This window comes from Rhipicephalus sanguineus, chromosome 5 (genome assembly GCF_013339695.2).
Source record: "Rhipicephalus sanguineus isolate Rsan-2018 chromosome 5, BIME_Rsan_1.4, whole genome shotgun sequence".
Lineage (NCBI taxonomy): Eukaryota > Metazoa > Arthropoda > Arachnida > Ixodida > Ixodidae > Rhipicephalus > Rhipicephalus sanguineus.
This window is the reverse complement of record NC_051180.1, coordinates 153,701,574-153,717,435: the sequence shown is the minus strand read 5'-3', so window position 1 is coordinate 153,717,435 and position 15,862 is coordinate 153,701,574. Positions and strand designations below refer to the sequence as shown.

The 15,862-nt window shown below is 50.1% G+C and overlaps 1 protein-coding gene across 1 annotated transcript in view; it reads left to right on the top strand.

Annotated features, from left to right (window-relative positions):
• LOC119394343 (uncharacterized) overlaps positions 1-15,862 on the top strand; it is a 109,850-nt gene that overhangs the window by 28,194 nt on the left and 65,794 nt on the right. The window contains exons 2-3 of the mRNA XM_037661640.2: positions 9,850-9,995; positions 11,806-11,872. Coding sequence (XP_037517568.1) covers positions 9,954-9,995; positions 11,806-11,872 — 109 coding nt within the window. The 5' untranslated portion in view covers positions 9,850-9,953. The remainder of the gene's footprint in view (positions 1-9,849; positions 9,996-11,805; positions 11,873-15,862) is intronic.

The following is a 15,862-nucleotide window of genomic DNA, read 5'->3' as shown; positions in this document are numbered from 1 at the left end:
TTTCCCTGTTCTTTCTTAAGTACCGACAACCATTGAAGCGCCGGCGACGAATCTCATTGGCTAACGCTCGTTTTCGGTAGCCATGTTCTTCCTAACTCTTTTCCAGCACCTGGTGAAACGCGTCCCCCATTCACTAATGACAGGGGGTTGACGGGAGGAGAAAGGCGCGTCGCGGTAGCATATTGTCCGCTGAAAGGTGCGTGGCTAATGTACTTAGACGCACAAGGCTTTGTAAATCTTCCAAGTTAGGAAGAAAATGGCGTCGGACGCCAGCTGCGCGTGAGAGAGGGCCGTGAAAGGAGGCAGTTGTCGGTACTTAAGTAAAAGCGAAAAATCTAGGGACTTTACCTCGGCCAGACGACAGCCGCGTACACGCAAGGTGGGAGTAGAGCCACACAGTCGAGACACTTCATTCTATGGGCCCGTGAAAACGCTGTGTTTTAATACCGTTGGTTGGCCCGAAGTCACGCTCCGCGAATATGCGAGATCAAGAACGCGCCGTCGACGCGGAAGGAAGCGGGAATCGCATGGGCTTTCTTGCCGCGTTCTTTCTTCTTCGCTGCGCTTTATGCTCTTCGGTGAACACCCTCTTACCTGTCCAGGCGTCCAAAAAATCAAAACAGAAGGAGCAGATTGCGCGGTGTAAGGCCGCGTAAGAAAAAGTTGGCCACCGTGTGTAGCCGGTGTCGCGTGCGAAATAAAGCGAGGAATGCGAGGTGCGGAATACAGAGAGGAGGAGAGCCCATCGATACTGGCGCACGGCTTTCACGCACCTCCTCCTTGGCAGCGATTAACGCTGCCTCTCTCCGTCCTCCTCTCCCGTCGACTCGCTGCTGCTGCCCGGCCGAAAGGGACGCGTCGACGAAGCGGCGGCGCCCCTTCCTGGACCCGCCACTCGCGCTGGAGGAGCGTGCGCGGCATGTGCAACGCAGCCGCGGCAAAGGGGGGGCCCCCAGGTGCGGACCGGGGGAGACCCAGTCTCGGGAGGCAAGGAAGACCCCTCGAAGCTGCGGTGGAGAGGAGGAAGTTTCGGTGCTGGAGTACAGTGGCTGTAGCTGGAGGAACGGCACAAGTGGCGTGCCGCAACGGTGGCCTTCCCCTCGCCGCCATACCTTGCCCTGCCAGAGCGAGAGCTGGAGGAATTCGGTGATGCCCCATCCGTCCTCCTCTCCCCTCAGCCCGCACATACGTACACGCAGCGGCGATGCCTCTCCCCCTCCCCGTTCTACTGGCTCTTCTTCGTCCCTTTCGTGTTCCTGAGACTGGCAGATGGTTGCGAATTCCTCCGGCTGCCCCCCACCCCCCTCACTTTCCTCTCCGCACTGTTTTCGCCGGCGAAGGCACTGTGAGGAAGCATTAAAGCTGTCCTTGTGTTTTCTTGCCGATTCACCTACTTCACTCTCCATCTCTGCAGTCGCCCCATTTGCATTGCTTCTTCTTTTATTATTTTTTTGGCCGCTGCTCTTTCGAGTCCCCCTCCATCCCACTCGCGACTCTTCTCTGCCTGTGTCGTCCTTTGCTGTGGCCTTGTGCGCATGTGTTTGCGCGCCTGCGTGTGCGCGCGTGGTTGATTTTAGTTGCTCGTTTTTCTCGTTCCTCTTAGTAGTTCTTTCTTCATTTTTACCCACTGTCGTGGCCAGTTCTCCCTCCGAGCTTGGTTCTCGTAGCTTCCTTCGCGCTGTCTTCCCCTCGTTGCACCACCTCTTCCTTGCTAGCCCCCCGCCCCCTTCGGTGTTTTTACGTCTTCCTTTCTTCTTTTTGTCCCTGTTCCTTTTTTTTTATTGCGCTCCAGCGTTTGTATCTGGGCTACCTCTTGCTCTCTCCCTCCTTTCCTTGTTCGCCGTTTATTACTTCACACCACGTGCTCGCGTGCGCGAAGTACAGCTGCAGCAGAACGTCGCCGCGCCACCCAGCACACACCGCGGTGTTGGAGCTTTCGCCCCCCCTTTATTTACATTCTCCGTCGCTCTGTTGAGCGTTATTGCTTCTTTTTCCGTCGTTCGCGGCGCGCCAACCGTTCCTGTTGCCACCCCCGCACCTTCCGCACCGGTCTCCACTTCCTCCGCTATATCATTTCTTCATCTGCTGTATCTTTTTCTGGGCCGGCATTTTCGTAGCGATGCGTTACGCTCGATTCCGCTATCTTATAGTCTTATCACCCACCGCTCACGGCCGGCTGATCCCGTCGATAACGGTGGGCGGACCACACTGCTCCGAACACTGACTGGCCAAGCGCGAAGAGCGCGAAAATGCATTATCCTAAAGGCATCGCTATACAAAATACCCACTCCGGTGTGTTTGACCGTGGCGCCGGTATGCAAGTGCGGCAGCTGCAGGAGCCGTGTCGGTGGTGTTATGCTATCCGATACGCGGGTCTGGCACCAGTGCAAGGGGCCGCGCTGTCCTCTTCACCGGTGGTGCCGTACTCGTTGCACGGCCTTCGACGACCTCCCCTCCTCAACCTTCGTGGTCCCCCAACAGGCGAGTCTGCGTGGTGTCTCTTCCGCGGCCGTTTGTTTGCGCTGTTACATTAAATACTTCGTGGTCCTGTACGCAGGGACGACCGCCCATGGGCTGGCATTCGTGTTGTGTTCACCAGAGTAGATATACACACACCGCTGGCTGGCTGCCTATACAGCACAGCGTTACAGACGGGCTGGCACGCAAGTGTAGGAGCGCCGTGCGTTACATTCCATTCGAGAGAGCGGCTCCTTCTCGAAACGTCGTCGCTTTCGTGCGCGCGATTGTTGCTTGGATGCGATGTAATGATGATGACGCGGAAGGAAAACACAAGCCTGCATCTTCGCTTCCTCTCTCTCTCTCTCTCTCTTTCAACTTGCCCGCCTACGTCTGCCCATCCTCGCGGAATCTCGCGTGTAGGGTGTGCCCCATCGCATACGCGCAACGCATGCTCAATCACTCTTGTTTCTGTTTGTTTGTCTGTTCCTCAGCGTGTTTACCCGAACACTTCTGGACAATGTGGCATTCCGACCGCCCCGCGTACACAGGTCTCACGTTTTTCTCAATTTTCCTTTTTATTTCGCACAATTTGTCCGCTGCAATTTGTCCGCGACTCGTCCTTCGGCTCGGCGGCGAACTCGGTTTTCACCCGTAGCAAGTGGCGTAGTCAGGGGGGCTGGTTTTGAAGGTTCGATCCCCCTTCCACGCAATTTATACATTTTGTATGTGTATATATACGCGCACACATACGGGCACATGGACAAGTATACGTAAAGGGGGGGGGGGAGTCCTCACGTCCCCCCTGCCCACCCTCCCAGAGGAAAAAAAAGAAATTCTGGCTACGCCCCTGAACGCTGGTGACCCTGCTGATCCGAAGTGGCGGATTTGGGAATCGTCTTATTGCTGAAGCAACCTGGACTCTTCTGCGATATGACCGGAGAGGGATACAGTGTAAATAAAATACAGAGCACATTTTTATACGTGGAATTTAAGAACAATGTGATTGGGAGCTATGTGAAACGCACCACTTCGGCTTCCTATGGGAACTTATGTGCGCAGTGCAAAACTCGCAGGGTCTCTTATGCATTGACCTAAGATGACGCGAAAGCGAAAGCCATCTTGTTTTTCTTCTCAGTCGACTTATTGATGATCTCCCCCCCCCTCCCCCTTCTAATAGCTTTCTGCACCTCACATGCTTTCGCACTGTCTCCGTAATCGGTCCACCTTTGACCAAGTGAAGATGTCATGTGAAGACGTCAGCATGTGGCGTCACGTTGTAATGATGTCACAGTGAGTCATGATTACGTCATCACGTGATGATTATTTTTCGCCGACGCCGGCGGTCAATTCTCGCGTTTGACGAGGCCTCTTAGGCTGTCGCTTTGAAATTGTGTGCACTGCGGTGGAGCAGTTGGTCATAAAGCAGTACCCATCTTAATGAACGCATATTTACGTATGTATAGGCAGGCCGTGGTAAGTCCGCCCGCTGCAACCACGCGCCCATTTAGTGAGGCGCACCAATCCCGCCCTCATGAGGAAAGCCATTCGAAAAAAAAAAAACAAAAAAAACATGCACATGTGCTGGAATTAGTAAAGAGATAAGACGCATTCTAATGATTGCATGGGAGATTGTCTCATTGCTGATTTTATCCGGCACGACCTCCCCAGATATTGCACCTCACTCGACGCCGTGAGTTGCAAATAAAAGCTCTGCGGTGTAAAAGCTCTAGCAGGAACAACGCCGTGTGACGGTTGCGCCGCGGACTGCGTGTCTTGTTCGCCCTTTTCACCTAATGGCTGACCGCAATATCCATCTTGTACACTGTGTATACGTTAGAGCCAACATTTGGTGTTGTTCCTTGTCAGAAAGAGCTCGACTAGCGGCCACTCTCCGGCAGTTGGCCTTGTGCCCTTCGTTTACCTTAGCGCTGTATTTCCTGTTCGCACAGTAATAATTAAGTCTGCACACTTACCGCTACACTGCTCCGGGTGATCCAAGACACAATGTTTCTTGCTCCAAGTCTGCTCCAAAACGACCTCTCTCATGCTCCAAATCCTAAGCTGAACTACCTCTGTTGAACGGAACACTGACGTTAGCTTACTGCGGGAGCTATGACAAGCCAGGTGTGTAAGAGCCAGTGCAGCGAACCGCGTCTTTTCGATCAGAGCAACTGCGAATGAGCGAAAGGAAAACAGTTGAAGCAAGAGAGCAGGGACTGGTAATTGTACTACAGTGTACTAGTACACTGTGATTGTACTACTCTATCCAGGTCCCGCATAAAGGGCTATACCAGGGTACCTTTTCCGTGTAGGTTACTGGTTATAGCTACCACTTATCCGGGGCTTGTTTGAAAGGTTAATGCCTAGAAAACGTCGTGGGAATACCTACTCGCACACACCGCCGCTTTTGCTGACTCTTGTGATGTACCCCAAAGCTAAATGAAGAAAAATAAAAATTCGAACTTCGTCTGTAATCAATGGTCGGCACTGAATTGGAACTGCGTATAACCTAGCTCGGATAAAGCGTCCTGCGCACGGCCGACCAAGGTGGTCTGCAATGTGGCGGGAAAAGCGTACAAACAAGGAATTAGCTAAAATTCAGAAATAAAACAAAAACTAATAAAGGAAACAAGAAATATTCCTCGGCTTCGCGCGAAACGTGCATTTTGGCGCTCTCCGGCCTCGTGTGTGTGTGTGGACAGGCGGGGCATTCTTTTTTTTTTTTTTTTTCCATAGGAACAGCGCTGTCCCCGGCGTGCGCAACAGTTTCGACAGAACAGTGATGGAGCGGCCAAATTAAAGCCTCCCAAGGAGGAGGAGTAGGAGAGATAAGCGCCTGCAGATCGGCTTCTGTGGCGAGGCCTCGTCGCTTTGTGCGCCGCCCAAAACTGTCCCGTTTCCCGAACCGCGCTGTCGAGAGGCTCTACCTCCCGTGCTGTTGTTCCTTTTTCTTTCATTTTTCTTTTTTACTCGCTCGCGTTTCTTGTAGTACGAGACGAGACGACGTACGTCTGTTGGGACGAAAGCTGTTGCGAGAGGAGGAAAATAATGAAGGCTTTAAACAGAAAGGTGGGCTAAACATTTGAAAATAAGGTCTATAGAAAGACAGCAAAACACAGGAAAGGGCCTTTCTTTATCATTTTTGTTAACTGCCGTTCTTCTACTGCACCGTCTTTTTCTTTCTCTCTCTCTCACTGTCTCCTTGGTCGAATTAAAAATTAGACGAGAGTTGACTAGCACCTACTGGCCCTACAGTACGTGTAATTAAGGAGGGAGGGAGAGAGGAAGTGAAGGGGCCTGAGGGAAGTAAATGTTACCCACCACACACACACACACACACACACACACACACACACACACACACACACACACACACACACACACACACACACACACACACACACTCTCTCTCTCTCTCTCTCTCTCTCTGGGGTTGCTGCAAATCGTAAACTATAGGATGGGTGGAGGCGTTTGCTGTTGAAACTCTCTCATCGCGACCAAAAAACAGCGGCGACGTCGTCGTCGTCCCGCATAATAATAAAAACACAACTGCGCGTATGGATGGAGCACTAACCGCTTTTCCTTCTTGTTGTTGTTACTGCGCCTGCATCATCCATACCTCCTCCCAGTCTTCCCCTCGTCGTTCTGATCGAGTGCGACGTGCCTCCCCTCCTCGCCCTGGTTTATTATAGTGTAGTATGCATAGACTGCGGCCTCCTTCCTCGGTGGATCTCCCCACATAGTTGATGCCTAACCAGTTTCTGATCCAACCCCTTCATCCGTTCCTTCCGCGCGCGTGCGAGAGAGCGCTGTGTCGAAAGGGAAAGGCCAACTTGCAGGTTGTGCCGGCGCGTAGTGGATGCGGCGGCCGCTTTAATGAGCGCGGCCTTTCCGTTGTCCCCTCTCCCGTTCTTTCACTCTCCCGCTCGGCCTTCTCTCTCATCTGCTCTCAACGGGGAGTAGCAAGTGTGAACTTTAAATTTCCAGGCAAAAAACGTTCGCTACCTGTTTTAGATTTTTTTTTATTCGAAAGGCCACCTTTCTTTTGCTAGAAACAGTGATTATGCGCAATAATACGTGTGACGCATTGGACTCTGCCTTCAGAGGTACTGTTTATAAGCGAGAGATCGTATCTGTATGTAGTGTTTCTGATTATGTTTTTTTTCTCATTCTTTTATTCCTTATTGACTTGTGTGTGTGTGTGTGTGTGTGTGTGTGTGTGTGTGTGTGTGTGTGTGTGTGTGTGTGTGTGTGTGTGTGTGTGTGTGTGTGTGTGTGTGTTTGTGTGTGTGTGTGTGTGTGTTTTCAATATAAATATCGTGATGTTGGGACAGCCGGCTCTAACGTAGCCTTCCTTCCCATGTTTTATTATATATAAAAAAAGAGCACGAACAAATTGGTTTCGAGTAGTTGATCAACTAGGAAACGGTATAGTTATGGTCAAGTACGTATACTCAGCGTTCTACGTCGTGTGTGTGCCTTGCGCGACGGATTGTCGTACGCGGTTGCCGATATCGCTTGTAATTAAGCCTCAGATATGTTTGCAATCTGTCGAGCGGCATTTCTTTCATGGCAGCCCGCGCGGTGTGTTTTGTTCGACCTTTTTCCTTTCCTATCGTCCGCAGCTTGATTACGTAGATAGAGCGCAGCACTGACGAAACACGGAGAGGAATAGAACTTGAGTGGAATCGAATCGTGACTGTATACACCGGGACTATATAGGTTATAAAAATTAAGTTGCATTGTCTCGATTAGGGCTTCTCTGATACCTCGCTTTCCACTTCGAAACATCGAAGCCAATCAATCAATCAATCAATCAATCAACCAATCAATCAATCAATCAATCAATCAATCAATCAATCAAATGAGGCTAGCAAGCATATCCGTGCTTATCACAATAATCGCGTAACCTGACTACATACTTCTTGGTGCGGTAGTTTCGTGGCGGCTGAAGCATCCCGTGTCACATGCCCGTTTTGTGCGGTCGCATTTGCACGGAAAAAAGAATCGCAGGCTCGCGTACCGTAAGTCACTCACCATATTGTTGTGTCTGTAGAAGGCGACCCGCGGTGGTTGCTAAGCTCGAGGGCGTGGGTTCGATTGCCGTCCACGGCAGCCGTATTTCTAAGGGGGTGAAATTCAAAGAACACCTGTGTGCTTAGATTTAGGTGCGCGTTATCAGGGTGTCGGAACGGAACGAAAACCGAAAATTAAAAACGAAAAAAAAAAAACGATATTTTTGACCGGAACGAAAACGTAACCGAAACTTTATATATTATTTCGTTCCGGAGTGAAAACGAAATTTTTTCTATCGTTTTTCGGTTCACGAGAAAACTTCGCGATCAGCTTTATGTGGCGTTCATTCTTAACTCGATAAAACTATCATGGTGCCTTTCCTACGTTAAGGAATTACAGGAATGGAATTGAACTGCCCGGCCATTCCCGGAGTGGGAATGGGCCAAGTTTTTTCATTCCGAGGAATTGAAAGGAATGGAATTGCGGCAAGTCCCAATTCCCCGGAATGGAACTGGCCGAATGGTATGGAGGCTCCCATTCCGCAACACTGCTTCCCACCCACTGCAAAGTGCTCGGCCATAATTCCTCATCGTCATCAGCCACAGCACAAAGTGCACTGCCTTACAGATGTGTAGCGGGTACTACGTTGCTCAAAAAAGTGACGAAAAATTGCATAGTGGGAACTTCGCTACTTGAGAAAAATTACAATGATTTATGGCGTAGTGGGTACCTTGCATGTGTACTTGTATTAGTTGCCCCAGGAGAATCTACAACAGGCTCTACAAAGTCCGCTCTTCCAGCTTTCGCTGTGGATGTGCTGCGTGTTCCTCGCAGGTTTATCAGAACAGCGGTCTCGGACATCAGAGAGTACACTCATTGACGTGCTGCTTCTGATATCGTGCTCACTCCCTTGACACAAAGCATTGTTCCCACTAAAAAAAAAAAAATCCTGTTTTTCGTTTGAGAAAATAAATACTATGACTTTGAAATTAATACTGCTTTGTGCAAGTTGGTAGGAATTCGTGGTAGAGTTGCTTCCGCTCCTCTGAAGAACGTGTTTTACCTTTGTCCCACTTTCCAAAGAGGAGGGCAAGTAACTACATCACAAATCGAATGTTTTTTATGATTACCTTAACTTCAAATTTTTGCGTAAAAAAACCGTTACGAACCGTTACCGAACTTTTTGCGGTGGAACGAAACTAAAACCGAAACGAAAAACATTTCGTTCCGACACCTTGCGCGTTATATAGAACCCCGAGCAGTCAAAATTAAGCCGGAGTCACCCGCCATGGCGTGTGTGATAATCATATCCTGATTTTGATACGCCAAACCCCAGCAATCATTATTATTATTATTGAAAGGTAGGGCGAGACACACGTATACACATAACGCATCTGTTATCAGACGACCTCTGGAGCGCCCGTTCGTTTACGCGCTTGCAGTGCCCAATGAACTTTCCCAACTAATTTTGGGGTCCTTAAAGGAGTACTGACATGAATTTTAAAATTTTTCGGGTTGTTGCTCTAAATGAAAGCACGGGTGTCGAGAACCCTAAAAAGAGTTTCGTGGTGCCTGGGAATGCATTGCATATATTTTTAATACCGCTTCTTTCAACCAGCAGTTTCGGTTTTGGTTTCGAGAGGGCGGCTTCATAGTGACGTGTGAAGTCTAATTGTGAACAGTAGCGCAAAAAATTCACACAGACGACGACAGAGAAAGACGGGACACGCTGTGTCCCGTCTTTCTCTGTCGTCGTCTGTGTGAATTTTTTGCGCTACTGTTCACAATTATGCAATACCAACTAGCCCACCAGTCTGTCCTTTTAAAATGTCAAGTCTGCCCGTGACGTCACGGGCAGACTGCAACCCACGAAATATGCACCTGCTGTCCTTTGCTGTCAGTCGAACGTGGTTAATGATGAGTGAACTGTCGTCCAGTGCCTCCGACAGCGATTTCTGTGATTTAGGCTGCATACAGAACCCAGACTTCGCAAATCAAGTGAGCTGACTTGAAACGTCATAGGGCTCTCCATGCGGTGAAGCTGCCTTGCAGATGCTGGGAGATGAAAACTTTAAAATCAATCTTAAATATTTGTACGTGTTTCCCGGATGCGGTGTGGGGAGAGCGTTAACACTACATGCCAAGGAAACCAAAAACGTCCGTATTGCTGCACTTCAAAATCGTGTCAGTACTCCTTTAACACAAATCGTCCGCACCGTTGATTCAGCGCTGGCACAGAAGGGCCGAGAAGAGTGCACTCAATTGCTCCTATAGTTCGCGATCTCCGTTCGTGAACCGCTGTGTATATTCCGACACTTGTTCGTTTATTAATTCGTTTAACGTTTGTCGTTAACCTTTTTTCTCCCGACGCAGCTGGCGTGCCTCGGCGGTGCCCTTGGTGGTGCTGCTGGTCCGCCATGTTCCGTGCTGGCCGGAGCTGAGAGAGGGCTTTTCCCTGTCGCTGCCGAAGCAGCGCCATGCGGGCCCGACCCCCGCCCACTACCATCCAGGGCGTGCCGGTAAGAAAAAGTCCTTGTAGGAAAGTCTTACAGCGCTGCTGAAGAGATAATTGTTTCTCACCTTTTTTTCACAAACAGCTGCGAAACCTTCACAACGCGTAATGATTACGTGGGGATACTCCTTAAAGAGCCCCTGAACATCCTCCGAAAATACAAAGGACAAGCCCGTTATTCTGACCTGGCGTTTCCAGTTCAGCAGAATTCGCGACGCCAGCAATCTGTTCTCGTGACGTCATGAGGAAGTAAGCTCCCGAGTGGTCCATATACGAGGGAATATCAGCTGCGAGTTGTTTGCTACCCTGCTTTTCCATGCAGTCGCTCGCCCGTTCTGTCCTGTCTCGCTTCAATATCGTGCGCGATCGGCTGATTTCACTTCGTATTGTAAGTTTTCGACCGCGCAGGGGGAGGTAACAACGTGTGGCCGAAATGCATGAAATCCTGATAGGCTCAACGCTTAGCGCTGCCGTTCACCACCTGTTTAATGAAGAAATAAGTGACGAGGAGGAGATGGCGCCTGTGGGAAGGAGGCGAGAAAGAAACCACTCTCTCGTCGTTTGAACTCGGAATTGTTTAGGGACCCTTTAATGGTGCTTTGTATATCGTTAATGCTGCTTTGTATATCGCTAAGGCCGTCATTGCTTTCTCAAATAACTTAGCGTACCGCCACAGATATGCGCCACACTCGTTACGAAATCCATAATCGAAACTATAGAGCAGCTGCCGACAGCACCGAAACGGACGAGGCGAAGGTACCTGTTTGAAAAGAGGATGTTTGACCAAAAATCAACTTCGCGCTTCGCTTGTGAGCCGCGCACGACTGCAAAATTCGGCTGATGTGTTCACACCAGCGAGGACACTTGAAAGAGCCCAACAATTTTCTTGGGTCCCGGAAAGTGCCTGCGTGTTACATGTACTGTTTTCATAACGTTTTCAATCACAAACGTCAAGTGAACGGGCACTCGGTAAAGCTTAGCATCACTGCAGCGAGTCGCGGCACGCCCGCTGCCTCGGCGTTCTTCCTGTATATACAAGTTGTCCCAGCCCTCGGACGTGGCGACCCGCGCGGCTCCAGCGGGCACCAGAGAGTTTCGCAGCTAGACTACCACCTTGTAACTCTCCTTCCCGCGCAAACTAACTCGCCGCTGTCACAGTCGTTTGCGCGCTGTAAGAGGCGATTAGTCATCGTTGCGTTTGGACTCGCGTTTCTCTGGTTTCGTCCGCTGGTATCCCTGCACCGGAGCGCGCGGTTGCCGCTGCCTGCTCTTGATTAGGGGTCCCAACAGAGAAACGGACAAGCTCGGGAAGATAGAAAAAAAGAAAGAAAACGAAGATCGAGAGTGGTGGTGGAGGCTTCCAGAAGAGGGGAGGGGTTGACGTCTAATGAAATGGCTCGGTAAGCTCGCAGCGAGCAGCCCGCTATCATGACCATTCCCGGCGGGAAAACGCGGCTGGGTGATGCGCGTTCATCCCGATTTCTTTTTTTTTTTTTTTTTTTTTCTGTGAGCCGCTGCAGTGGGAGAGCGGGAGAGCGCGCAGTCAATCGGAGGAGGATGGTCAAGCGGGGTATTTCAGCGGCGCACCTTCTCTCTCTCCCTCTATCTCACGCACGTAGCCGTGATTGCGGGTGGGGGGAAGGGAGGGGTGCCTTCGAGCCCGCCAAGCGCGGTCCCGAGAGCGCGCGCGCGCGCGGGATGCCCCGGATAGGCATGCCTGCTCTGCTGTGCTCGGCATGCGCTGCGTCAACGGCGGCGCTTCGCGCGAGGGCGCCGGCAAACCCGTGACAGCGTGCTTTCTCTTGGCCGCATGGCAGGTTCCCTGGGGAGTGTCCCAGAACGACCTCGAGGCTGTTGAGGACATCCTGTCGGCCACCTCCCTCGGTGAGTAGCCACTCTCTTGCCTATACCCTGTCTCGCTTTCTTTCGTGTTTCCGTCCTGACTGTATTGTATAGACTTCTTTCCACGCGTGTATGATTCCGTCTGCGACAAACGAAGCGCGACTACTCCATCTCGCAGTGACTACCGTAATATTGTTTGCTGTCAGTTTTGCCCGGAATGACGTACTTTTAACTTGCTGCACGATCGTTTGTGGTATACTCTGTCCGCATCAGAATGCAACCGACGCGGCTGGCTAATTGAAGCCGTGACCAACTTGGGCAAGAAAACACTGAGCCGAATTTGTGGGTTCGATGTACAGGGTCGACCGCATCTGAGCTGAACACATCATTAGTATTCAGACCGGTAAAATTAGAACACTTAACGAGGGAAATGATTTTTTTTTTATATCACGACTGATCATGATGTCGATAAACGCAACAATAATTTTCCGAATTATGTATCAAACATGAGCGCCTGTGAGGTCTTAAATACTGACGAGCTGTTCACCTTAGATGTGGACGACCCTGTACAAGTCGCAACGCAAATACCGAAAGTCGGAGCTGGTTACAAGTAGCTGGCTTTCCCCCACAATGCCTATTATGACGGAGAAGCCATCTTGGAGACACACGTTCCGTTAAGCCGTTCCGTTTTCGCCTTATACGGGCGATATGATCGTGTGGAAAGTCCTGCTGTATACTTTTGCTGCAGTTGATTGGATTCTTGATGTCAACGGCGCATTGAAAACGGAGTCGTGGGAAGGCGTAGGCACAATAGACGCAAGTGTTGTGTCTACGCTTGGTTTCCGCTTTCAGCGCGGTGTTGCTGTAAGTGCGAAGTGTCCCAGTATCCCCCACAATGCATGAGGCTTACCGATAAAAAAAGACGAAAACACAGCGAAACAAAACGCCCTGCATTCCCTGAAGCGCATATCCGCTTGCTGCCGAAGGTTCCCTCGCTTTGTGCGTTATATTATCTCGTGTTTCCGCTTCCCCAAACGGATGTGCACTAGCAGAGTTTGTTTCCTCCGTCTAATTTGAGCGCTGATCACGTTCAGTGAAGTTTTGATCGGTTATAATATGGCGTACAAGCTACCGTGCATGTGTCAACGGCGGCTTTTTTACGAGCTATCTAAACAGTTCAAAGAATGACGTCCGCTGCCACTTTTTCGGGACTTCAGTCTGTCGCTCTACCTTTCTTGAGAAAAGACGCGGCGACACTCGTATCGGCACATGCTTGGCGCTTCCAGCGATCCGTCTGGACAGATGCCAGTCACCAGTATGGGCCTCTTTACAAGATCGATCCATCGTGCGACTCCGGTATGCCGCGAGACCTCAACAGACAAGAGGAAAGATGCTTGCACCGCATCAGATTAAACGTCGCCTACACCCATTACTTCAAGAGAAAAGTCACGGTGTCGGACTGACCATTGTGCGTTCAATGTAACGTCCTAGAAGACCTGAAACGCGTTCTCTGCAAATGCAGGCGATGCGCAACAGAAAGACGATCTCTGAAGGCGGCCCTGCACCTTCAACGGGACTCGTGTTTAGAACTGCGGCACATTCTGGGCCCATGGCAAAACAGCACCTGTGCATTACGCGCAACGAAAGCGCTGCTGACTTTCTTGCGGGCCACAAGCCTGACCGAAACTTTGTAAACAGTGTAGTCTATGTATGTGTGTGTGGTTATCAGTGTATATATCATAATCATCACCCTGCACCTGGAGCAGTATGTCAGGCGAATGGCCAGGCAAACATCTCCAGCTTTTCATTAAAACATTTCTCTCTCTATCCGTGACATACATAATCGCACATGCGGGTAATATACCACATAAACCGCGATCACGTGCTTTTGCCTCCTCTGCGTTTTTTCTTTTTCTTCGCTTGCCTTCGTGTCAGTGTCTGCTTAACGCAAGTGCTGTACGCAGACGCTGTCTGCTTGTTTATGAGTGTCAAGCACGCTGGCTGTCGTGGAACTTGTGATCGTTCACCCGAGAATGTGGCCTGAACCAAGGTGCGTGCGTACGTGAGTGTGTTCATGGCTCGATGCATCGCGTAAATTTGGGATTGCCGAAGCCACAGTCTGTGCGGCAATGTCGGAGGACATTGTGACGTCGTCGTGTGGACGCGGGAACATGGCTGATTCGACTCGCGTTGAAGCTTGTGACTCCAACTAAAACGTAATCATAGTTGCGCAAGCAGATCTTTCTGGGAATTACACTTTCAAGGAAGCAACCGTTCCCACGCAGTACATCTTGCGTTTGTGTAGTTTGCATTCACATGTAGCTAGAAATCGACCTCGGCTAACAGCAAACTACGAAATTCTCGTTTATTTAGTTACCCACGGGTGCTGTTCACATTTATATAGACATTTATACAACTCTATATATGTATAAATATATATACACATTTATATAACTATATGGACGCCTCAGTACTGACGCACCAGGGAAAAAAAAAAGAAATTGTGGTCTTTCACGCGCCAGAACCAAGATGTTCAGTTTACCTATCCACGGGATTATGAGGAACGACATCATAGTGAGGGGCTCCGGTTAAACTTTGGCCGCCCGTGTTTTGTTTTAACCTGCAGCTAAACCTCTCTCTCTCTCACTTTGGATTTCTCTTTCATTGAAATGTGGCCGCGGTGACCGGGAATGGAACCCGTGACCAACGTCATATTTGCTAATCCACCACGGCATATAAATAAACAATGAGATTACATGGAGGCAGAGACATAATGAAACACTGATCAGCAGTCTCACACTTAAGATGTCCCAAATCGTCTGAGGAAAATGCCAGTTCGGAGCGTACACCCTCAGCATTTAATTCCGTGCGATAGCAACAGAATCGCAGCGCAATTTTGTCTTGCCCTCTATCGATATGGTACACGTCTGCCACTGCCTCGGGCTGCTCGTGTAGGACTGACTGACGCATTCAGCGGTGAATGATACAAAGTGTGCGGCCTTTGCACGCGCGCATTAGGCTCACGTATTCCGCGGTGTTCAATTAACGGTAGGACGAATGAGTCACGAATAGTTACCTGCACGCACTGATCAAAGTGGGACGAAACAGGCGCACGTTTCGAGATTAGGGGCACACCGTCGAGTGTTTTGGGATTTCTGTTTTTTTTTTTTTTTTTTTTTCGAGAGCGTAACCGTACTCAAAGGGAACAAGAATACGGGTTTGTTTTATAGGTGGTTGGTCGCTGAGCTGGTAGCATGGCGAAAGCCCGTTCGATCAAGAGCAGTGGGGCTAAAGCAGGCGAAACACTCTGTGCATTCTCACGTAGTACCTACCTGCCATGTGGTTGAATAATAACTCTGCTCAACAACTAAGTACACCCACGAGCCAAGGTGTAGAAGGTGTCGTAAAAGCAATATTTATTTTACGGCCCACGTTTCACATGTACGGTAAGTTTAACGCAGGGATGCATATTTCAGATTGCATTGCCCTACTAAGAAAATACATCTTTTCTCTCTCTCTCTCTCTTTTGTTTTATTATCATTTTTATTATTATTGTTAGTCCCCAGACTTTTGCTTCCTACTGTGAACATAACACTCATCCATCCTCAGGTGGGTGTTTACGAGACTTGTCAGTCGTATCTGGGCCGATGTTCATACCTCTAGAAAAAGGAAAACGTATTTTCAAACGTTGTTCCAGCACGCCCAAACGTTTCCGTACACCTCGCGCCGCGGGTTACAAACTGTCACTCGCATTCTTTATGGCCGGACGGCGCGTGGCGGTGTGGTTGCGCTGCGTGCCAGCGTCGTGACGAGTGGATTCCAGCCGCAGGCGTAGTATACCTTTCGAGGACCCCGACGCAGCCACCAGGCCACGCGCATCGATATCCGAAAGAGGGCGTCTCGTTGCGGCTGATCTGTTCGGACGCCCATGGAAGTAGGCCATTTCGCTGTACAAGGGCGGGCGCCTTGCGTCACGTCTCCTGGCGCTTCTTCGTCACGCCGGTCACTTCCCCGTCCTTCAATCATTGTTAT